This window comes from Oncorhynchus masou, chromosome 15 (genome assembly GCF_036934945.1).
Source record: "Oncorhynchus masou masou isolate Uvic2021 chromosome 15, UVic_Omas_1.1, whole genome shotgun sequence".
Taxonomy (NCBI): Eukaryota; Metazoa; Chordata; class Actinopteri; order Salmoniformes; family Salmonidae; genus Oncorhynchus; species Oncorhynchus masou.
This window is the reverse complement of record NC_088226.1, coordinates 19,427,944-19,453,573: the sequence shown is the minus strand read 5'-3', so window position 1 is coordinate 19,453,573 and position 25,630 is coordinate 19,427,944. Positions and strand designations below refer to the sequence as shown.

Here is a 25,630-nt window from a genome sequence, read left to right as displayed (position 1 = left end):
ACCTGTCCAAACAAGCTGTTGCTTTGATCACGCAGGCAATCCTTCCTTAAGAAATCGTACAAGTGCATCCTCGAAAAGATAAGGCGTGTAAGTAAGCAAACGTTGTTGGAACATAAACAAGCAGTGATTTGGTTGTGAGGTACATGTGATTGCCTGTTGTAAGCGTTGAAACATGAAAATAACACGAGGCCACAGTTTGTATACTGCATTTTTGTGGACATTAGGTCGAGACATTGTACTCTACTTAGAGACAGTCATAATGGTTATAACCTGATGATGTTGCATCATTGGAATACCTATTTGTATTTGGATCAATCAATTACAGAATTTGAATTGAACTGACACCAAAGAGCAGTGATCCTCACCCTTTTCATTATGTACTTCAAAGTTCAAACCATTTCAAGAAGAATTGTCACTGACTCAGGACTGATGTATGGGGAAATCTCTGGCAACCACAACCCTTCCCTCAGTCTGCAGTAGTGAAAGGCTAAGAGCTTACAACTGCCAAGTTGCAAATGCTGGTACTGTATAATGTACGGAATAAGATCTTTGTTGCCCTTTTGGGAAAATTCCCCATTGATTATCAACGTGACACCCTGGCTCTGTCCCAAATAGCACCCTATTTGCTATGCACTACTTTTGTACATTATGTATGGAATAGGGTGACATTTGGAACATAACCCAATGCGCAATGTGGCACTGTCTACACTTCCTGTTTCCTGTCCGTCCCCTCTTAGGGCCCCTGGGTGGGATGGAGAGTGTGGGAGGAACTGATAAGAGTGCCCGGATGTAATAGGAACAATCACTGCAGTACAGGACAGAGGACAGAGATTCATTACATAGGCCTACTACAGTACTTGCATAAGAAGGGTTTGGTTGTGATTTTATTTTAAGAAACTCCTCCCTCAAATCATGATTTTGTTTGAGTCTGGTGGCACTGATATGTTACGTAGAAGGGAAGTGAGTTGGTAGAATTACTCAGAGAGGAAGAAATATATTTTTTTTATGATCACAGGGATGAACATTGTTTGGAAGTTTAATCTTGATTAGCGCTTACTTCTTCTTCTTCATTGGGGTTTTATAACCGTGTGCATACCACTATTTCGTACACTACCGCCACCTACTGGGCTGGGATGTGATGATACTATTGAGGTGTTCTAGACTCTGCGCTCAAGTCTACATGAATGGAGGAAGGAATATATTGCGAAATGAATTACATTTTTTTCTGGACAGCTTTTGAGTAAGTTGGAGAGGGTGAAGCTTATTCCCCAGGGATGTGATCGTTCTTCTAAGCATTTGCCTTTGATGTTCATAGGTTTGACAGTGAAGGAGGATTTGATCTGTAGTTTCTGCTGCAGGACTTTTGAGAGAGTGATTGAGGCCATTGTGTCCTATTTGTAGATGGGTGATTATGGTTTCTGATCATCTTGAGAGTCCTTTCTGGTTATTGCTGATTGAAACCAGTCAGTGGATGTTGTATTTATATTCCTTCCTGTTCCCCCTTCTGTCCATTCCTTTTGCCATTTGTCTGTTATTTTGATTCTGATGAGTGACTTCATTTCCTGATTTTAACTTTGGAACTATGATGTTGGTGTCATGTAGGGCTCCTTCATCTGCCTTCTCGTTCCCAGGCACCCCCACGTGAGCTGGGACCCAAGGAAAGTTGACGGTTATGGCTTGGTGTAGAATCCTGTAAGTCATTTTTTTCTGGGTGAACTGTATATCTTGGATAGAGTTTCTGAGATGTGTCTTGTCACCGGGTCCTTGGAGCCGTCTGTGTAAATGTGTGTTTGCGACCTGGTATTGTGACCTTACATGCCCTGCTGTCAGCAGTCCTACCATCCTTTTATCCTCTCCTTCCAGAATCATTTCCAGTAGGCTAAAGGGTACTTATCGGTGTGTAAAAAACAAACAAGACATTTGTGGTGTCTGGTTTGCTTAATATAAGGAATTTGATGTATAGCATTTACTTTTTAATTTTACTCGAGTGAGTATTTTATTGTACACCACTGTACTTACAGTAAGTACATTTTAAACCAGATACTTTTAGAATTTTACTCAAGTAGTATTTTGCTGGGTGACTTTCACTTTTAATGTGGGAAACATTTGACAATTGCACTGGTTTAACACCTGCCAAACATAGAGCCCAGAATCAGTTTGGTGAAAAGGTGACAATTCAATATCGGGCAGAAAGATGATTCATTCATCCTGATTTTGTAGGTTGTTACTCACTCATAACCATTGCACAAATGCCACTCTGAAATAAGAGGTGCGTTCAAGTCAAATCAAAGTGTGTTTTTTTCAGCCAGCAATAACTGTCACAGCAGCTGCTGCCTGGTGTGCCTGCTCAGAACAAGGCCTGCTCAGAACAAGGCCTGCTCAGAACAAGGCCTGCTCAGAACAAGGCTGTGGGAAACTTCTACAATGGTTGAGAGATAGAAGGGATAGTGAGGAGAAGAAGTGAGGGATAATGTGAATTATTGAAAGGAAAAACAACCAAGAGGAAGGACAATGATAACCTGGCTTTGTGATTCTGAAACTAATTCTTGAACCTGTAACTCAGTCAGACATCATCATCATCAAAAGCATTCCTACGGGAAACCTCACAGAGAGAGAGAGATGTGCCTTGGGGGCATACACTGTCTACTACGAGCATTATTATGTGAAATGACATGGCATTCTTCTGAGAAAGATCAACATAATTAAGTCATATGGGAGTATTCCTTAATGACCTCACAGCACTCTGCTCATAAACGTATCAACTACTACAGTCAGTGAGAACAGTGTGTGTTGTTATAACAGTTGTTCAGCATTATTCAAAAGTGATCATATACTCCGTGTATCCAACTGCAAATTAACTGTATTGCAGAAGAGCAAGGTTAAGGTTAAAGCGCATGTTCACTTTTCTATTTTGCAATTTGTCTACCATCCATGATTATTCCAATCACCACTTTTTCTCCTTGGGGCACTATAGACACACTTACATATCATATTCTAACACTCCCACACTACTTGGAGATACACTGTCTAGACTAGAGAATAGGCCACTCTATGCTGTCTGGCACGGATTCTCACAATGCATAATTGCAATTGCTCTATTGGTAAGCTGTAAACAACACAGTAAATGTAAACCTGAGACAATCCAATTCATATGATACATTACGTTTCGTAGGGTGTGTATTCATTTGTGGATGGATGTCCATCCTCCATTATGTATGATATGTTACGATGTTGCAATTCGTACAATATGTTACGAATTTGCTAAATGTGTTGTGAATTATGTGTTATGTTTTATGTAACCATACCAAACGTAACATATTATAATTATTTGAGTGTCCGGATTTAAATTTACTTTGTAATGTCTAGTGTATGAGACCAGGCTGAGCTGTCGTGCAGACAAGGTGCCTGCGCGCGCTCAATTTAATCTCGGTACAACCTCCCAATGATTTCATTTATGATGACCGCACTACACCCCGGAAGAATGACTAATGAGTGCACTGTACAGTGAGCAAGTTTGAGGTTCAATCGGCCGTATGTGGTTGTATGTATTTGACGACGGAAGGGAGAGAGAACGGAGCGGAGAGAGGGAGGTAGGGTAGAGTTCGTTGAGGGCTGCTCAGTGCGCACGGTTATTTGACTTGAGAAAAAGATTCGAAAGTCATTTAAAAAAAAATAACACAACAAAGTCTGCATTTGAACAACGGATGTTAGAGAAGAAAATATAATAAGGAATTCCACATGGCAATCTTTCAACTACTCCGGTTTTCTACGAATACCTACTATCTCCTGTTGCTTGTCCTGTTGTGCACAGTACATATTCTTCAGGGGTTCAACCTGGATGTGCGGTTCCCTGTTGTCAAGGAAGGAAAGACCCCGGGAAGTCTCTTTGGGTTCTCGGTGGCACTTCACAAACAGATGGTGGGAGAGAAAAGATACCTGTAAGTGTTGTCAAATGTTAGATTTGAACAATCTTGCTATTCTAGAATGTGCACAGGCAAGATAAAGGGAAATAATATGGCTTTGCATCTGTGGATGTCAAACTACCTTTCAGTACTGTAACGGAAAACTGTAAATTATAGATGATTTTGGGTATTATCAACAGTAAAAGCAGCACACTGTAAATTATGGTGCATTGTGGGAAAATAATTGCTTTATTTTGAATGGTAGTGTAATTTCAGCCCACAGAAAACAGTACCATACATTATGCTGTGTAAACCACTTTACCTAGCAGCCACCCTGCTTGCACATATTCCTTGTGATTACAGTAAAATACTGTGATTACGGTAGAATTTACATTTTTTACAGTATAATACACTCAATTTTATGCCATTGTACTGTGTTGTTACACAGTACTTTCTTTGATACTATATTTATATTCCAGTAGGTGTACTGTAATATGAAACACAGAAATGTACTTGCCACTGAGCTACCTGTAAGTTACTGTCAAATTCCTGGCTGTCGCTTCTCCGTGACACTTCAATCTGTCGAGCTCTGGAACATCTTACATGCAGGCTAAATGTCACATTAGGATCGCAAATGTCTACTGGAGTTTTACCAGGCTACAAACATTTTGAGGTTTGTACATTCATGCAATTTATAACATAAACCATGGTACCATCATAAACACATTTGGACACACAGGCCTAAACATGCACATGCAACAGGAACAGTAAAAACATGGTCCTGGGGATATAGTTTATCCACATGCAAGGTGTGGATAAGGTTCATTCTGGCCAGTAAATGATTAATCTCCATGTCTCAACTACACAATAATCATGACTCACAGTCTGACAGAGTAGGCTAGGCTCAACCAGCTCATGGAGGTGGGTGACCATTCATGATGGTACTTGTCTTGAGCAAGGAACAACAAATGTTTGCCAGTATTGGTCAGGCTTGGTGATAGTGTAGCTGGGGGCCATGCAAACTGATAGAAGTACACAGAGAACAAACATTTGTAACTATGTACGTATGGTCACTGTGGGGACAACGTTGTCAATGCACTTATTGATGAAGCCGATGACTGAGGTGGTATGCTCCTCAATGCCATTGGATGAATCCCGGAACATATTCCAGTATGTGCTATCAAAACAGTCCTGTAGCTTAGCATCCGTGTCATCTGACCACTTCTGTATTGAGCGAGTCACTGTTACTTCCTGCTTTAGTTTTTGCTTGGAATCAGGAGGATAGAATTATGGTCAGATTTGCCAAATGGAGGGTGGGGGAGAGCTTTGTATGCATGTCTGTGTGTGGAGTAAAGGAGTTTATTCCTCTGGTTGCACATGTGACATGCTGGTAAAAAAATTGGTAAAACTGATTTAAGTTGGCCTGCATTAAAGTCCCTGGCCACTAGGAGCGCCGCTTCTGGATGAGCATTTTCTTGTTTACTTATGGCCTTATAGAGTTAGTTGAGTGTGGTCTTAGTGCGGGAATTGGTGGTGGTAAATAGAAAGCTACAAATGATTTAGATGAGAACTCTCTTGGTAGATAGTGTGGTCTACAGCTACAGATAAGGTACTCTACCTCAGGCGAGCAATACCTTGAGACTTCTTTAATATTAGGTATCGCGACACCTGCCGTTATTGACAAAAAGACACACACCCACCCCTCATCTTACCAACCTTACCAGCTTTTTCCCTGTTCTGCCGATGCATGGAAAATCCCGCCAGCTCAATATTATTTGAGTTGTCATTCAGCCACGACTCAGTAACACATAAGATATGACAGTTTTTATTGTCCCGTTGGTAGGATAATCGTAATCGTAGGTCATCAATATCCTTCTCGTCAGACACGTTAAAGGAGAAATCTTCTTCCAGGTCGTGGTGAGTAATCGCTGTTCTGATGTCCAGAAGTTATTTTCAGTCATAAGAGACGGTAGCAGCAACATTATGTACAAAATTTGTTTAAAAAATAAAAATTACAAACAAAAAAAATAATAAAATAGCACAGTTGGTTAGGAGCATGTAAAACGTCAGCCATCCGCTTCGGTGCCATCTTATCAAAGAGGCTTTCAGCCAAATATAACGGAGTGGCACCACAAGACTCTGTTAGCCTGCTGAGCTAAAGCCTGGACGACTTCAGGCCTCAGCCACAGGCAAGGTCACGAATCACGTGATCTTATTCCACCGGACCATCTCCGTTACACACATAGTGGGCTATGCCCTATCCTGGTCATGGGCAGCTACTCCCCAGGTGTGTCACCTCATCATCCAATAGTCCAGTATTGAATTGTATTTCTTCCCTCCGACCCATTAACCAGCTCTCCCAGTCCTTCCAGCTCTGATTTAGCTGGGCATTTAAATGGAGAGTCCCTCCAGAGCTGGAGAGCAGCTCTCTTAAGGACCTAGGTGGAAGATGACAAAAGTTAAGAGAACGGAATTGTAATATCCCATAACTGTTTGCAAAAATGAATTTGTTTGTTTTCTAAGGCTGCCACATGGAATTATTACATTGTCTTAACCTTGTCATCTTCAACCTAGTTAAGGACAAGTAATTATAGGCTTCCTGGGAGTTTGTCCCCCGTCCTCCACAAGCCACCAATCACCTTTAATGGCCCACAAAGTTCCGCTGAGACCTGAGAGTGGACAAGGCGATGTGTCATGTATTTTTTTTATGTCAATTTCTTTGCTGTTTCTGTGGAATCAATGGGCTAGTACAAACCGGATGCCCTTGTAGTGACATCACTACATGTTAAACGGTCCTTGATTTATTTGACCAGTGTTTGAGTGGCCAGAGTGTGGTCAAGGAGAGAGTTGAAGTGAGAGTGCCACACACACACACACACACTCTCTCTCTCTCTCTCTCTCTCTCTCTTTTACTCACTTGCATGCTTACTTTATTTCACACATTTAGAACACCCTACACAGACTTGCCCACAACATGAGCCTACTGAGTCACACAAATAAGCACATTTACTTAAAATGCAGACACTGTTACTGTTCAAATGCATATCAAAATTGCTCCCAGCACTCAGACAATTGCCTCTTGTATAATTCCCCTGGGAAGATGCCTGCTCTTGGCTTTAGCAATCCTCCACTTTGTCCTCTGGCTGGTTGCAGTAATAGTGGCAGGAGGAGATGCTTAGCTAAGGCTGTTCTGCTGTAGCCCCAACAGGCCTGGTGGTTGGCTCATAATGCCAGCCCCTCCCTCCCTCAGGGCGGTTGGCATGCCACGGATTACACAATAGGGGCATGTCATGCAACAGGCCTGCAGGTCTTACATACAGGCTGTTTTCTTTTTATTACAATGGGATCTGATGCTGGGCATAACACAATCCTGTTTTGATTGAAAGGCCCGACATCAACGCTGTAGGGAAAATGTGGTGAGTCCCAAGATTGAACATCTCTAGCTCTGTGTAGTACGTCCAATATGAGGTCAAACATAACCTAACATACCTAACATCATCCGCAGGATTTTGTTGTGCGCTTGAATCCAAGTAGAATCACATGTAGGACTCTGTATCTTTTATTGTGTCTATCTGTATGTGTGTTTAATGTGTGTAATGTCTTGTTACGATGACTTAACTAAACTGTAAAGCAGTGCACAACTACGTAACCACTCTGTATAGTATACTGTAGGCCTGTGTATGTGAACACTACCCACACAATCCTGACCATTTGACTTAGAATCTCCCATTTGACACAGACACAAAGCATGTCCCAAAATGTGGGAAAACTATTTAATTATAGGCCGCACGCACGTATCTTCCTCAAAATTACTCATAAAAAGAGGGCTGTGGATAGTTTTCAGTCAAGTAGGAGCTTTGTTAAAGGGACATTTTCAAAATGTTTCAACTTCATGTTCATCTCCAGCACCACCCAACGTCAACATATGTGGAAATGACACGTTTCTATGTTTTGTAGTTAAAAAAAAGAGAGAGGACGATTTGTGTTTCCAATGACTTCATCAACCAGTTAGTAGACAATTAGTTGGCAATGCTTTACTCATAATTGGTTAAAATCACAATGCACACAGAGGATGTCATTGGAAACACGTATCCCCCCCCCCACAAACATAGGATCCAGCCATTTTCACACATGTTGTAGCTGGAGATTATAAATATGAAGTTGAAAAATTGTGAAGTAAGTCAACAACTATTTGTTTGATGTTTTCTTCAGTTGTGGGTTGTCTTCGGCAAAGCCTCAGTGGGTGATGAGACTGTGCCAAGTTAAGTCATTTGGAAAAACATCGCAGTCATATTAACATTTAATTATGGTGTCGGCCCGGCCGTACGCAATTCATTATGATTTTGTAGAATATGATATTAGCTCATGTCCCTAACACGCAGCCCCCTCAAAATGTTGCATTTATGCCGGTATTCTTCTTAGGTTGAACTTGTCAGTGATTTATTTTATTGCTCTCATTCTGTCATTTTAGTTGTTACCTCCTGACTCTCAAGAGTCTTTCACGAGTTCATAGCAGCGACATCCTTATTGTTAACAGATGTGATGAATTGTTTTTGTCGTTTATGTCTTGTCCCCTCCACACATTCTTGTGTAGTTGCCCATGCCATCTGTGGAAGACATCGGACGGTGGTTTCATACACGACGTAACAAAATGACCGTAGTCGAGTAGCCCTTTAAAGAGAAGTGCCTTATGATATTGAGACGAGATATGGAGAACGGAAAATGTGCAGCTCTTCATGTGATAGGCCATCTAAGGGCAAGAGTCTGTCCTGGTCAGGTCATGTTGTCAGGAAAATGACCCTAGCCTTAATGGTGTCCTCCCTGTATTGTGTGACTGTGGCTGGGGGTTATGATGGTATTATGTGGCCTGGATGGATGGGTCTGTCTGAAGGCTTCCTGGTTGCTGGTCCGGGAAAGAGGAAGAGTCTTGACTGGGTTCCTGTTGTATGGTCCCCTAGGAAAAGGCTGTTCAGTGTCTGCAGAGAAGACATGAGAACACATGGCCTGGGGGGGGCCGGGCTATTATTGTTTGGGCCAGGAGGTTTTTTCCTGACCATATGACCTCACCGAGGAAAAACTACTGTCCAGTTTCCTGGTCTGGAAAACCAGTTTCCTGGTCGGTTTCCTGGTCTGGTTGCTTTGTGTAACCCCGGCCAAAACACAGATCTGAGTTCGACTTTTGGCAACCCAATGGTTCTGAGGCAGCACTTGCGGGTTATTTCTTCGTAGAGCTGCTGTTGCATAGCCCTATGGGTTTGGTGTGGGTGATTTGGGGAGGTTGGGTGGGGTTTAGAGGGTTTTGTTGGGGATGTGCAGGGTATGTCCTCAGAGACGAGGCACAACACAGCCTGGAGAAGCTTGTATAAAGCACAGAAATCTGGATTTTACTGCAGTAGATGGGAATGAAATCGTGAGTGCACTGAGAAGCAAGGCTTGCTTTCAATTTGACCGGTCGAGCAAAGCCGGGGTCTGCCAAGTAGTTCTTAATAGAGAGAACTGAGGCAATACATTGGTAACCCAATTATTTCTCTTACAAAGGTCACTTACTGTACAGGGAAATTACAGTTATACCCCTACACTTCATCGTTTGTATATATTTGTGTTCAATTGTGTGTGTGTGTGTGTGTGTGTGTGTGTGTGTGTGTGTCCTGTCCGTGTTATCAATTGTCATATGATCTGTAGGCCCAAGGGACTGAAGAAGTGTTATACTTCATGCACAAACTATTTCCCAAATCTCTCTTTGAGTACCCTCAGCCACTCCATGTATTTGATGTATTCCAGACCATCTAGCACACCTGATTCAACTGATGAAAGGCTTGGTGATTAGTTGTGGATTAGATCAGGTGTGCTAGTAATGGCTTTCATCAACTAAGTGGAATGGCTGGGAGTACTCAGTGAGATTTCCTCATTAGGCGATCTGTCAGACAGCTCCAGGAGCTAGTTGGTTCTCTGAATCAATAGGCTGATCAATAGTGTCGTCCCCACACAGGCTCCGACTGGAATGCAGCTCTAATTAGAGAAGATCAGTTCTGACGACTGACAAGCCGGTCTCAGATCCGTGTTGGATTCAAGTCAAGTGACACACAGCTACTCTTGTCTTACAAGAGGGTTACAGTGTTAGCGGTTTCTCCAATATTATTTACTCAGTCAGCAGGTGATGGACTTACTCTCTTACGCCAGGATACTGGTATGTCCCCTTCCCTCTTTCTTCCAATATCATAGTGATTCAATTGGATATCCAACAAAAATCAGAGAGATTTGCAGAAATTGCTCCACCATTTCCCGGTTGCTAAAATTAGAATAGTTAGCCTATTTTCAGTTTATTTGACAGAACAATCAAGTATAGCGTAGAGAATAAAAAATAAACCGCTGTGAAATATATTTTCCATAACCCAAAATACTGTATTTTCAGCTGTTTGAAGCTGGTGTACAAAACCGAAAGTAAAATATGCAAAAATAAACTTAAGAACGGGAAGCATAGAAATAGCGCACCTAGTCTAAGAAGCGGAAGAGCTGTTTTTTCTTTTAATGAGAATGACAGACCTATAGCACACATTTCTACGTGAATTTGGTCGGTTGCCCAAAAAGTGACATATTGCAGCTTTAAAGACTGGCTAAGAGAGAAGTAAGACACCCTAGAGCTGGTTCTTCCCTTCAATGAAAGCTGCTCGTGTCTGGCCCCTTTTTATGGTGGGTTAAGCTGACCTGAAGTACTGTAGGAATTTGAGCAGTCAAATCAACCCCTAGATGAATGTGTCGAGGCATTAATAATGTGTTTAGAATACCTCATGATGCAACAGGGAACCATCAGGGCAAAGGGTAATACTGTGCTTGGCTCAGATCCAGCTGCTTCAACATGATGATGAGAACTTAACTGGTTCAAACCATTCAATAGAAAGAGGCTACAGCAGCTATTGCGTCAGCTTTTGTATCCCAGCAAAACATGTGGTTGAAAGAGGTACAGTACTAACGACAGTAAGGCAACATTGTTTTTGTTTCCTAAAACCCTCCATTTGCTACAGAGGTTTACCACCTGTTTTAATGAAAGATAAGGAATGGTTGCGAAATATGTGTTGTATTCATTAGCACATGGTGTTTTTTATATGTATATTTATTAAAACATTTCTACCTGTTTTTATTTAAAACAATATTTTTTATTAATACACTTAACTAAAATGATAAACAGCTGTTATAGCCGTGGAATGAATTTTGTGTATATTGTAGTTTGATATTTAAGTGATAATGCACTCAAAGTCGGTATTTGAAGGATATACTGGCACGGGTGTTCATAGGCCCGAGACGAAGTCAAGGGCTGGAAAACCGTGCCAATATATCCCCTAAACACCGGCTTCGAGGGCATTATCACTTTTATAGAACAGGTTACCAACATATTCAAATAATGATTGACATATTTTTATTAACTTAATTTTGATTCATTTATTCATACTATTTAATCCTTCCACAAGATATAGTGCCGACACAAATCTTGGGTTGCTATCCAAGCCGGCTGGTCGTTCGTTATATTGGTTCGGTTGCTAGAGACGCAACCCAGTTGTTCAGTCTTTTTGTTCTGTATCTATGGATGCGACCCAGTCATTCATTCTAAATGTTCCATTGCCATACTGGCTGGCAACGTTCGCATCCCTTGCTTGCTAGCTAGCCAACTACAGCAAACTTACAGTCACGTTAAAAAGCTACAGCATTTGCATTTAAGTGTTTTCTGTTGACATTTATTTGGATACATCCATAACAATGAGCTAATGAGGCGCGATTTCGCCTGGCTTTGAAAATGTGCTCTCTCGTCAGGACACTGTTGTTCAGAGGATCTAGCCAACAACACAGCTAACACAATCACTTCAAACTGAAGCTGGAAAGACTGCGAAATAGCTGCACTTCGGTTCGTTTGACCTTTTTTCAATTTACATTTCTTTGTATATATCCATAAAAATTATGCGAGCTGACTCATGATTTCTACTGGCTGAGAAACACTGCCTACCTCTGTCTCTCGTCCCGACTCATGACATGTTCATTACTATGGGACAGCTGGAGAAAGAATTTGAATATTGAAACAATGTTGCAAATGTTGGAGAGACAGACAGAAGTTTAAAAGAAATGTGAAATAATGTCTTGATGCTTTTCATAGTGGAGATCGAGTTTATAAATTGCTTGGCAGGAGTGATGAGACAGTGGATTGCGCAGTCAGATGGAACAGAGTAAATAGACATTTTAACATTGTAGATTTAGCCGATGGTGACTTGTGGAATAGACACCGTCTGGAATGCGGTTTTAACCAATCAGCATTCAGGCTTAGACCTACCCGTTGTATAACATAGCATATACCGTAAGTGCACCATTTCTCTTAGCGCTTCATGTCTTGAAGTTCAACTCCCTTGTGCTGATACTGAACTATGCTTAAGCCTGCTTCATCTGTACTTCAGTCGTGATAAAGCTTTCTAATTCAGTGACCATTGAGACCCTGATCTGAACTGGACAAGAGTTGACATGCAGGTCAATGAAGGGTCTTTGAGAACCTTAAGCACATTATGGTAGCTGAGCCTCTCTCTCTCTCTCTCCTCGCCTTTATTCCAACTAATTGAATGAGCTTTTAATGGAAATCCATACGTAAACCCCCATATCAATTAACTGCACCGTCTGACCCAGATGAAAAGTACACGTGTTGTGGTCCATCCCTCTAATAATCTGCTGTAAAATTAGCAGAGTGAATTTGGCTGACGGAATACGGTCTGTTTTAATTCAGGACTGGGAAGTAGCTTATACATCCTGTGCGTAGGCTGGTAGACTGCTGTGTTTTTGGTTTAACAATGTCACTGCTCTCCCACAAGTCTATCGCCAATGGACTACTCAATGTAAAATATTCTTGCCTGTATACATTTGTGTTAGGACCAGTTGGACTCAAATGACATATTTCTCAAGTCAGTGTAACCCACAAATATCTAATATTTCTTTAAGGACATGTTTTATGCATATAGGATTATAAGAATTATCATCACTAGATTCAAAGACATAAAACAATGAATGCATAGACCAATACCAATTATTATTTTATTTTTTACTTTTGCCATCTAAAATGATGTCCAGGTTAAAGTTGTGGTGGTTTAAGTCAGGGACATACCATTATGCTTACATGTCACCAGTGCTGTCATGTCAGGAAGTGCAGAGGAGGAAATCCCTTGGGTCCTTGACCCCAGGGGATGTGAATGGAAGTGATTTACTCACAGAATGAAAGGGTTCCCTGTAGCCTGATTACGATTGGGTGGTTGAAATACTTGTCCTTCAACAACTTCCTTTTAATGGGTGATATTACTAATGCTAGCGTCAGCAGTCCTATTCTCCGTTTCACTTAATTGGTTGGTCTCAATGTGGAGCGATTTGACAACTCTTTTGCTCATGCTTATCTATACATTTGAGACAAAACCAAATCCATACTTGCATGCTGTTGAATCCAACCCATATTTGTCTTGTGTTTTTAAGGTACCAGATAATTTCTCTGAAGTATAACATAGTAATTACAGCAACGAGCATTTAAAACGGCTGACAGTGTTGACATCAATTAACGGGCTAATGATCCCAAGTGGTGTGGTACTACACTTGAACCTGCTTTGGTCAGGTTGAGTCAGGTTGAGGTGGGCTGTTTGTAACATCGCTGTGTCAGGTGCTAATGAGAGGCAGATGCTTGTTAAAGGGACAGTTCACCTGTTTTTAAATTCACATGTATTATTTCCAGCACCATACCAGTGTCTACCTTCCAATATGGGGATAAAAAGTGAAGTGCCCGTTTAATGCTCTGTGGGGGAACTGGAGAGATTTGAAACATCACTCCAACAGGAAGCAACTGTCAAGTTAGGCTTCCGGCTCAAACTGCACCCTGGTCAAAATTAGTGCACTATATATAGGGAATAGGGTACCATTTGGGACGTATAATAGTAACTCAAGAGGATGGACAGGGCTCCGGCTCTGAGTGTTATAGGAAGCAGACCTTTCGTGGTCGGTTTTGCTGTATCAACCAGAACAGACAGAGGGACATAACTCATTGAAATGTCTGACCTTGTTTGACTGTCTGCTGTGGGAGTAAAGATTCTTCACGTTCTCCCTGTTTCAAAGGCTCCTTTTTCATGGCCTCGGTGGCCGCGTTCACTGTATCAACCGCAACAGAGAGAACGGGAGATAGTAAGTCATACAGTTGGCTGATGTTGCTTGACTAGTAGGCAATATGTCTACTGTCGGGGTAAATATCCCAGGTTGCCTTTACAAAAAGGGATTTCTAACCTCAGGGGTCTTTTAAAAATAACGGTTAACTAAAAAGATTCTTGACATTCTCCGTTTACAGAGAGGCTCCCGAGTCCACCAGTTTGTCGGTTCCTAAATTTAAGGGGAAATTGGATCTGGCGAGTCCTCCCGAGCTTTCTTTCCAACATGACATAACTGAACGTGAGAGACACACCGCCCCTTATTACGAACCCCAGGTGGGGAGTTCAAAGGTTGTATTTGGCATGCCACGTTTTATTCCAGACTTCCACAGCAGTCAAAACGTTTACACACTCCCTTCCACTTCCACCACTGTCGGTGTCACGAACATTACAAGGTTCCTGTGGAGGAGTAATGTGACTCCCGGAAACTTTTGAAGTCAATGAAAGCTTTATACCCACACTCTCAGCCCTCTTGTCCTGCAGACAAATCACCTATTTCCTTCATAGTAACCCATTCTTTCCGGTCTTGGCTGTACTCTGTAACAGACCTGGGTACTATTTGAAATCATTTCAAATACTTTAGCTGTACTTGATGGAGTTTTGCCATGGAAACAATAGAAAAGTCCCTAAATTGCAAACCCCTTCCATATGGCTCTCCAGGAAGACTTACTTAAAGCACTCTTAAGTAATCAATAGATTTCAAATAGTATTTGAACCCAGTTCTGGACTGTAATAGGGTATCCTGTCCTGTCCCACAGCACCATGACGATGACTTCCCCATATGGTGGTTGAAGAATTAAAACATTTTTTTTTTTTTTTTTAGCTCATGTTACTTTGGTGGACTGCTAATCAGATACCGGGATGTGGTTTTTGTAGTGGTCTCATTGTGCTCCTACATCACACCTGGTCTGTACTTCTGTGCTAGCTGTTATTGTCTACTCATTATTAGGCCTATTCATTGTATTCGCGTATGGTGTGATGATCGTTTCATTGATTCATCCGTTCAAACGTAGCCTACAGTATGCTAAGATTTAAATCACAATTTATTTCTGAGCATCGGACAATTCATCGTGTCCTGTCTTTGCGTGAAGTCTAGTCTTGACAGTCTACTCCAGTGTTTCTCTGTTTCTCTGGACAATAGCCAAGTCCAGGGTCAGGTTAGCTGACACTTTGATGTGATAAATTCCAGACTGTCAACACAAGGGGCAGAGTTAGCGGGGTTACTTCCATGAACACTGCTGTACCTGCTGTTGATTTGACAGCTCTGTGAGAGACCTGAGCTACTTCACACCATGTGATTTAGTCACCATGTGGCTTGTTGATTTTGTGCACTCAAGATACCTAGCTATGACATTTTGATCTATTGACACCTGAGGAGAGACTGATTTCATAATTGTTTTAATACTATGAATTACAGGATAATACAATGATAACACAACAAGTATGTACTATTATTTAGTCCCCCCCCCCCCCAATTCTGTCTCCTTCTGTGCCTTGAGGTAAAACAGCCAACTGGTGATTCATCATGTTTACAGACTCATCAGACACGACCTATAGATCTGACAGACTAAGCAGGCTTATTTTAAAAGTCGCTTAAAACAACCAAGGTAAGGGATCAGCTCATTAATGGTCTTTATCGTTAGATAGTATTTAAAATGACCTTAGGGCTAAAACATCCTTGGCATCTACATTTTCAGGGATTTCTCTTTGTGTGTGAGTGTGTGCATCACGACAGACAGAGGCATATAGTCAGGTTAATGGTTCTGACCGGGAGTAGTATTTGTTTTCAAGAGTCTATTCCGACACCAGGTAATTCCACATAATGAATGAGATATACACGTCTGGCTTGCGTTTCATTCTGGACTCCAGCCGTGTCTGCTGTCCGACTTGATTTAGTCTGTCTATTAGTTAACACACGGGTTCTGAAGACGCCTGGGCTTGTTAGGCCTCTGCTTACCGTGGCTTCTCGATACTGTAACCTAATCACGCGTCTTGTCTCTTTTTCCTCCATGTTTGTTTTTTGGTACCCGTGCATGCAAAGTGGCTGAATAAACAGACAAAGGAGGATTGCATAAAATGTGAATGATAACTCTTTTTTAAATGTTTTAATAAACGGACACTTAGAAAGTCTACTTCTTTCTTATATTATTTTTTTTGTGCGTGTGAAAAATGTACTGTTGTTTCTTTGTATGAATCAAGTACGTTTTACATTTTTTTAGGTGGGGGGGCACGGATTCTCTCTCTGTATTGCCTCAAAATATCAACACGTCCATCTTCAAAGCATACCCTGTTCATCCAACATCATTTGGATGAGGCTTGATTTAGCTTGATGGCAACGGGCAGAAGACAGCGTCTTGTCCTTGAAGGCTGTGCGACACACTGTGTTGCCGGAAACACTGCTGTGTGCTTCCTGTGTACGTGAGGTCTGTGAAAGCTACAGCATTGTCTCTCTGAAGTTCGGACTGATGTCATTTTCACTGCCACTTAAAACTTTCCATTTCCCTCCCGTGATGTGATGGGTGTGTGGTATCTCTGTTCTGTTTGCGGAGACCAAACTGGACGTGACATGTGTTTTCCCTTGGGGCGTATGCTACTTCAACGGTTGCGACTGCAGCACTCTGTGTTCCTTTTGGTATATCCCTAATAAAAATTCAATGTGCATTTTTGATTACTTTCTAATACGTACATTTACATTCTTTTAGAATCTCTGTGAGGGTCAAGATATAATTCTTTATTCATGTGGAGAGCCATGTAAACCAGTTGCTGTTGTAGATGTTTTTTCTCCTTCTGTGAAACAGATTGACCTTGATCTCGTGTCTTCAACCGTGTTGCTCTGTGCAGGAAACACTGAATACACTGGAATGCCTAAAGAAGCCAATCCTGTTGATTGTGCTGAATGTCTTTAGATGTGGCCCTACACGTTGACAGAAAGGTGCTATGTTTAGTCTCATGTGGATGCATTCGTGCCAGGGGACAATATGGTGATTAGCCGTCCGTGTTGTCTCTCTGTACGGGCAGTTTCACTTCCTTCTCTCTGTCAGGCCTAGCTGTCGCCGACGACCGTGCAGCAGGTTCCCGGAGGAGCTTATCGCCATGGCGATCTTATATTGCATTGTGTATTCAGGCCACCCTCATGTTGCCAGTTGTTTAGCTACACTTTCAAAGCCAGGTCTCAGTTTTCTCCCTCACAGGAAATATATATATATAACCCATGCCTTTTCCCCCAAAAGCCATGTTTGAAAAGACCAGGTCACATAAGTTAGCGAATGCTAGTGCTAACATTTTGTTGACAACTATTAGTTATCGGACTACTCTGTGAGAGAGGTGAGACAACAGCCATGTTGATGATACAGTACATTACCATCCATCAATCTTGGACATTCACTATTTCACAGCAAACTGACCAAGCGTTAAATCGTCAAGTCCATTCTAAATACTTCATCCACTTGGCTATAGTCCTGGTATTCACCACAGAGTAAAACAAGTTCCAGTATGTCCTAGGAGGTCATCGGCCACATCCTGTCTCAGGTGTCGTGGTCTGTTGTACTGTGTGTGCCAGGGCACTGGGCCAGTATGGGAGAGGAAATGATTCAGTCTACCAGCCAGCTACATCAGTCTTTTTTTTTTTGCAATGCTTCCTCTGTATTCTCTATTACTTATTAAACCACTAGTTCACTTGATTTCCAAGAAGTGGGTTGCTCAATTTTAGGAGCAGCTTTGGAAAGGTGTGGTGGAATTTTCAGTGGACTACTCACCAAGATGGCCTGCCAAGCCACTAAGAGGTCTAACCCCTGTCTCAGTCCTTTGGATTTAGAGGTTTTGTGAGAGGATTATTCAAAATTGAGATTCCAGTGTAAAATCACTTATTGGGAAGATGGCAGAAGTTCTTCATCACCCTGTGACCTTTACAGGTCGACTTTGCTTCCAGTCACACAACATTGAGAGTTCATTGAAGTGAGTCTTGCGCTACAAAGTGAAGTGCATTCAGACCCAGCAGAGACTTATGCCTTAAGAAACACCACCCCTAAAAAAAGCTAACTTCTTATTACCGGGCATGCCTTTTCACGATATCTCGTGTTCATGTAGATATCTTAGTCATTTATTTACTCTACTTTGCCAACTCTTCCCCACTGAGCATTGTCATTGGTGACCTTTGTACAGTACGGGATGGTTAGGACTAGGAGGTGTGTGTGTGTGTGTGTGTGTGTGTGTGCACAGTGGGTCTACAGTACGTGTGTTTACACACAGCCTGACTATGAACTGTGCCATATTTTCCCCTTTATCCCTGACTTCCCACCTCATCGCTGAAGGATTTGGCTTGAGATTCAGAGATAAAGTGAATAAGTGATTGTGACGTGTCTTAGCACGAGTTCCCATGCAGCCGATGCAACTCAATCGGAGACCTTTATGCTTCTCTCGTTTCAGTCGCCCACAGTGTTGCCTGCGGTAGCACAAGTGAATCGCTGTTTCTATTGCACGAATGAGTGTGTTTGCTTAAGGGGTTTGGTAATGTGTCTTTTGTTAACTGCTCATGACAATGGCATCGTTAAAACGGTTAGGCTGTGCGAATGAAAGGAATTGAGCACCTTTGGCTTTCAGTCTTTTCAAACAAGACTTGTGTTGTTGTTTTTACCCAACCCACAAAGGCTCAATCATTCCCATGATAACAGCCACTGACTTGAGTAGGTTTAAATCCGGTGTACTCAAATAGTAGAATGTTGATAAGAGTTCTACTTAAACAATTGTAAATTAAACTATCAGAATTGAACCAGAGAATTCAGATTACCCCCTATACTGTGTATCACAGGGCATTTGCTAAGAGCAAAGGTGAAAAACATAAAACAAATACTTGGAAGTGAAGACAAACATCCAAAACACAGATGATATCCTAACAATCCAAGCAAGCAAAGCAGCCTGTCCAAGCGTGTAATATCATATAGCAGGGAAGAAGACAGGCTGCCTGCCTATGTAATTGCGTACAAGGTATGTTCAGTGGGCATAACCCTTACGGGAAGAAACACATGATTTCACATGTGAAACCATTTGGTTTTGGAACACTTCACATATGATGATATGTCACATAACCTTTCACATGTGGATTTAAGCTGATACCCTGCAAACAAGAAGGTGCTGGGATGTCCCGAAGTAGCCACAGTGTTTTCCACTTACATATGGCTACATTATGTATGTTTATTTATATAGTAATTATTACTCAACATGTCCTCACCTGGGATTTGAACTCTCAACTTCTTGCTTCACAGCATTCTGATCTTCCTGCTATGCCACTATTTCTGAGTCAGTGACTGATTGCTCCTGTATTCATACACTTTGGACTTTGTATAATACACCCAAGAAAAGCTATTATATTTATCATAGTGATTCAGGAGTAATACGCCCCTAGACAACTATACAGAAAACCCTTGAAATGCTAAGATAAGTGAATGAAATCAATGATGAGAGAATAGTAAGATTAACTGATAACTAAAATAGCAGTGCAGATGACACTCTTTCTCCAAGTGCAAAGATATGTTATAAGTAATGAATGTGTACTAGCAGCAGAAAGATCACTGTAATCCAGAGGTTGTGAGTTCAAATCCCACATGGGGTCATATTGAAAGGTCAGTACTAGGTGATCATGTAAAATGCAATCATATTGTCACTGATTAAAGATTTGTACATCTTTTTTTATAACACATTTAACTCAACAGCGTATCACCTACCTTAAAACACAGATACCATTTCATAACTTCCCTTACACAAAAAAAAGGGAAATTTCACATGCGAAATAACTGTTTTCACATATTGAGCTGAAATGTTCAACAAGAGACACGTGAGTTCAGCTGTTCGCATGTGAAACTATATGTTCACATGTATACAATATACATTGAGAGAAAATCACATTCCTAACATTGAGTTTCACCTCCTTTTGCCCTTAGAACTGCCTCAATTTGTTGGGGCATGGACTCTACAAGGTGTCGAAAGCGTTCCACAGGGCTGATGGCCCAAGTTGACTCCAATACTTCCTACAGTTGTGTCAAGTTTGCTGGATGTCCTTTGGGTGATGGACCATTCTTGATACACATGGGAAACTGTTGAGCGTGAAAAACCCAGCAGTGTTGCCGTTCTTGACACAAACCTACTACCATACCCTGTTCAAAGGCACTTAAATCTTTTGTCTTGCCATCAATAAGGGATCATTGCTTTCAGCTGGATTCACCTGCTGTTCCTAATGTTTACAGCACTCAGTGTAGAGATCACATGTTAAATGTTGACACCACCTTTTCATCTGTGAGGAGAATAACAGGTTTTCACCGTACATGTGAATTGTAGATTCACATGTGGAATTAGCATTCACACACGAAAAACTTTCACAGGTGTTAATCAAATTTGCACTTTCATTTCGTGAAAAATGTTCACGAGAAAATCTAACTCTCACATGTGGAATTGCATTTTTGATGTGAAAAACGTTCAAATGTTGTCACATGTAGTTTCATGGTATCACATGTTGAAATGTTGCATCCCCGTGATGTCACATTTGTTTCAAATGAGATCATGTTTTCACATGTTGCTTTTACATGTTGCCACGGGATCACATTAACTTCACGTAAGATGACATGAGAAATTCACGTTTTCTTTTCTCCCATAGAGAAGACACATCAGGGCTTGATTAGCTCTAATATCATGTGCTCTTTTCAGGCCTGGGTTCAAATAGTATTTGAAATCCTTTCAAATACATTATCTGTGCTCCATTGTGCTTGCCTGGCTCAATAAACCAATAGATTATTTTAAAAAAACAACACAAACCCAGCCCATCAGGCACTCAATGCAGGCTCAAGCAAACTCTCAAAGTGTTTGAAGGACACTTTCTTCTGTTATGTCCTACAGTACAGTGAGAATGCAGAGCACGCCGGCATGGACACCATTAGCCTGTGTGCTGGTAGTGTTGCATTCCTTCCTAGTAACCCATGCTACCTGTATGACATACCCCAGCTGCCAGTACTGGAGCTCCTTTTGCTAAAGGAGCGGGAGAGCACTCCCAGGCCAGATGTCAGATGAGTGGAACAATTACCTTGTGTTTGTTACACAAGTAGGCACGTAAGTGCACACGTATGCACACAAAACACACACAAACACACACACACACACTGATCAGTAGTGATCCTCCTCTACTCTCTGGTATGTGTATATCTGCTCCTTCTCTCCAGTGGGCCAGTGGCATTTGTGATAACATTATCGGTGTAACTAGACAGCCTGATTGGTGGAAGTCAGTAAATGTCCTCCCTATTATCTCTGTCATCGCCTTGGTGACAACTGGCATTTATTCCACTTGACTGATGAGCTCTGAACATTTATGTCTGCCAGGGTCTAGATACTGCAGTCAAAGCTGAAATATCTGTCTTTGTAGCTACAAATGCACCGATCTTCTTAACCCAGAGGAGCTCTCACTTGACACTTTTCCCTTTTCTGGATTCCTTATAGAATCAGTGTGTGCCACAGTCGTGTCTTTACTATAATGCATTCTTGTTATGAATGAATATTGCGTAGAATTGCTTGATGTTTCTTTCTCCAATGTCCCATCCACATCTCAAGCGACTTATGAATGAGACGTGTTGGAGAGAAAGAGAGGGAGAGAGAAAGGGATGATGAATTAAAGGAGAAGAGACTGATTGACTTGGGTTGTTTGGATGCTGTCTTGTCCTTGTATGCCACAGCTCACTCACCCTTTACGTGACATGCTCATTTCCTCGTTCCTGGTCGGGCAAACCTGATTTAGAGTCACATGACACAACCCAACCCGGGTCCTGGGTGAGGGGAGGGGGGGCGACAAAATTAAATTAGACCCCCCAAACTGGATGAGACCGCTTGGAGGGATGGATGGGAGGAGAAAGGTGCCCTTCAGTTCAGAACTCCTCACTGGTCCTCCCTGTCTTCCGTCTGTCATTGTCTGGCTGTCGCCTCTCATTGCTCTCTCCCTCCTCGCCCCTCCTCCCCAGTCTCTCCTCCGTTTACTCGTTCTACCTCTCTCCAGTCGGACTTCTCTGTGTCTGACCTCTCCCCGACTCCTCCTCATCAGTACTCACCTCATTGCAGTGTGTACAGCATATCAACGAGAAAGAGAGCGAGAGAGGGGAAAATATACACATCCTGGCTTGGCTGCCTGCCTCTCTATTTGACTGGGGCAGTCATCTGTGTTACATCTATTATCTTTTATTGAAGCAAGGGAGGTCAGCTCAAATTATTTGGTTATTACACCTTTTAATCCAAATACATACATTTGACTCTCTGTCTAAAGGAAACAAGACATGTTGAATTACTACTCTCTGTATGGTGAAATAACTCTGATCAGATTGCCAATTAGGTGGCAGTTATCAATGGATCAGTGGGTACGCATTGTTAACGTGGTATCATCAATGGTGTCGTGGATATACTCTAATGTTGCTAACATTTTCCCGAACGACCCGCCCGGCGAAGTAAAGTCGCCCTCTGAGAAACAGTGACATATAAAATCCGAATGACCGAAAATGATGACTCCCATATTGGTCTTTCACAGTCAGGACAAGCCAAGATGTACTGTGCAAGTAGTCTAATATTAGGCCTACTATTGAAATAGATAAACGAGGATGTCAACTGAGTCAGAAATTCACAGGTTTCTGATCATTCCCCATTTTCTTTCAGGTTTTTAGCTTTCAAAGTCAAAAAAAAAATGGAATTTAAAAAAACACATAATACTAATTGGAAGTTCTAAGTCAACACCAATGCTTAAACCACATCAGGAGACCAGGTTTGAGTTGTAGTTTCCCTTTAATTCAAGTGTGCAGGCACTTAGCACTGTTATTTGGTTAGCAGTGTTTCTGTAGCGGACACGAGATGGAGTTTGCTAAACAAATGGCCACGGGATCATGATATCATTCTGCCAGGTAGGCAGAGGCAACATTAGCATTTCATTGAGAAGGTTTTTGGGGAAAGCCTTTCCATCTACCAGAAGACAGTTAGGCCTATCATTAGCATCTCAATATGTTTCCTGTTCCTTCTTCGTTTGAAACCTGGATGTTTTACTTCATATTATGAGGCGTGTCTTACCTTGCTTCAAAGTAGCCAAGCCAAAATATGACCGTAGAAATGTCGAGGGGAATATTTTAGAAACCTCGTATGCGCTCTCCTGTTCTATAGGCCTATTTTTCAAATCAACTTTCCTTCATTTTTTAGCAGCCAAAGGCATTATCCTAGTCATAGTAGCAACCCATAATAGTTGTTGTATCTTTAGATCTCTAATGGTGTGCACATTGCTTTGCTTAAAATTTGGAGAAATAATAGTTAATCAACATTTTAACCAAAATATTCTGATCTGTTAAATCAGCCTTATTCATTGATACCTCGAGTGAACTACTTGTGGGGATTAAGAAGGGAGGTTACACAATGCCCACTGACAAAACTGTGTATACGGCGTATGCTTGCGTATACCTGCCACTACACCACTGTGTATCATCTGATCTTCTGCAGACATGCATGTGGTGCCTTGTTGTCAGTGAGTTTAACATACTGTACTATAGATGGCTAATCTGGGGGTTGAAATGTAAACGTAGATTTGTTTTTGTCTTGTTTGGATCCACAGACTCCTTGTTGGAGCACCCAAGGAGAAGGCAGAGTCTGGCGTGAAGGCCAATGAAACAGGAGATGTGTATACCTGCCCTGTAAACGTTGCCCAATCAGATTGCACCAGGATGAACCTGATTGGCTCAGGTAGACATTGTGTTTTTGCTGTTGTTGCTCAGAGTTGCTAATTCTGCATTAAAAAATGTAAGGAAATATTATAGTACATCTGGACTAAGAATAGATACGGATTGTTCCACAAAGGTACTATCCATTTAGAATGGCACAGAGGAAATGTTAATATAAAATCAACTGAAATAAGGGATTTGAAGAGGAACATAAGGAAGTAATTTGTTCTGATCCCTAAAACAAATGCCTTATTGTTGTATTGTTATGAAACCAAAGCACAGTGATGGTGAGTGGTGTGATATACTGTGACCTTTCAGACACTGACCTCATTGAGGGTGAGGACAGGGTGGAGGATATGTGGCTGGGGGTAACCGTGGCCAGCCAAAGACAGCCAGGGGGGCGAATTCTGGTGAGTAACTTCTTGTCTGCTTATTAAAGCTTCATTGGTTCAAGACGCCATCAGTCAATGCTCTGGTGACCCTCCAGACCAGCAAATCTCCTTTCTGAGTTTACTGAACAGATTAGTGTAAATTACAGCAAAAATGCATTCAATATTGATATGAATGATTATCTCTGGCAACTTACTGTATCATACTATTTGATTAAATGGCCAAGTATTGAATGACCAAGACAAAGAGGATCACATCTGATTCTCTCTCTCCTTCTCTCTCTCTCAGACCTGTGGCCATCGCTTTGTGAAGTTACATGGTGTATTGAAGCTGCGTCAGATGATTGGGAAGTGTTATATCCGTGGTAACGACCTGAACTATAATGAAACAGACATGCACTGGCAGAACCCTGATCAGGTGTGCAGCCACACTAAAGACATCACAGGTGAAGTCATGTGCAACATGGGCATCTCTGCTGCCATCACTGACACAGAGGTCATCGTGGGCGCCCCTGGCAGCTTTGAGTGGCAAGGTAGGCATAGATTTGTTTGAGACTGCAAAAAAATACATCCCATCCATTGTCATGCTAATCGTGTCCGTTTTTGTGGTTGTTTCTTCATATTTTGTTCTAAAATGTCAGTGTTGTTCTGCTTCTATTTCAGGCAATGTTCATGTCTCCTGGATGAATCCAAATGTCATCTATGACACCAAGAGAAGCAGCTTCCCCAACTTTGGTAATCGACGGCACATTTACATAGGTACAATTTTTATCTTTCTTTATCCAGGAAACGTCTATATACAGATTTGAATTGAACGGGTTTTTAAAGTTAACATTGAACATGATGTGTGCGTTTTCTGTTGTCAGTTAACCTATGTTGTTAGTACGTCAGTATGTAGTAGTTAGTACGTCAGTATGTAGTAGTTAGAACAGAGTGGCTGCATGGCCAGATTTTCTAGATGCCTCTTCCCGATAGCTAAACAGCCGTACCTTCTGCGCATGTGCAAGATTCTCTACTTTACGAACAATTTCTTAAGATTAAGATCACGTAAGTGAGACATAGTATTTTTTTTAAAGTTAGTAATAGTATGTTGTTTGTTGTTGTTCTTTTCCAGGCTACTCGGTGGCAGAGGGCCGAGGCCTCCTCAGCCAGAGCCAGGACACAGTGGTGACAGGGGCTCCTAAGGATAACAAGGATGACGCCAAAGGCTCGGTCATTCTGACTGTGAAGAAGTCGTCGACGTCAGGGGACGGGGACCAGCTGAAACCCTACCTCACCCTGAGAGGCGAGCAGATGGGCTCATACTTTGGGAACTCCCTAGCCATGGCAGACCTCAACAATGATGGGTACAGTATGGATTATAACTTTGTCTTACTTACTCTTCTTAATCCCCATGGGACATAAGTAACTTG

The 25,630-nt window shown here is 41.8% G+C and overlaps 1 protein-coding gene across 1 annotated transcript in view; it reads left to right on the top strand.

Annotated features, from left to right (window-relative positions):
- The first annotated feature begins 3,473 nt into the window (after positions 1–3,473).
- Positions 3,474–25,630, top strand: part of LOC135555831 (integrin alpha-3-like) — a 32,990-nt gene continuing 10,833 nt past the window's right edge. The window contains exons 1-6 of the mRNA XM_064988592.1: positions 3,474–3,938; positions 23,724–23,851; positions 24,148–24,239; positions 24,508–24,751; positions 24,882–24,977; positions 25,333–25,564. Coding sequence (XP_064844664.1) covers positions 3,739–3,938; positions 23,724–23,851; positions 24,148–24,239; positions 24,508–24,751; positions 24,882–24,977; positions 25,333–25,564 — 992 coding nt within the window. The 5' untranslated portion in view covers positions 3,474–3,738. The remainder of the gene's footprint in view (positions 3,939–23,723; positions 23,852–24,147; positions 24,240–24,507; positions 24,752–24,881; positions 24,978–25,332; positions 25,565–25,630) is intronic.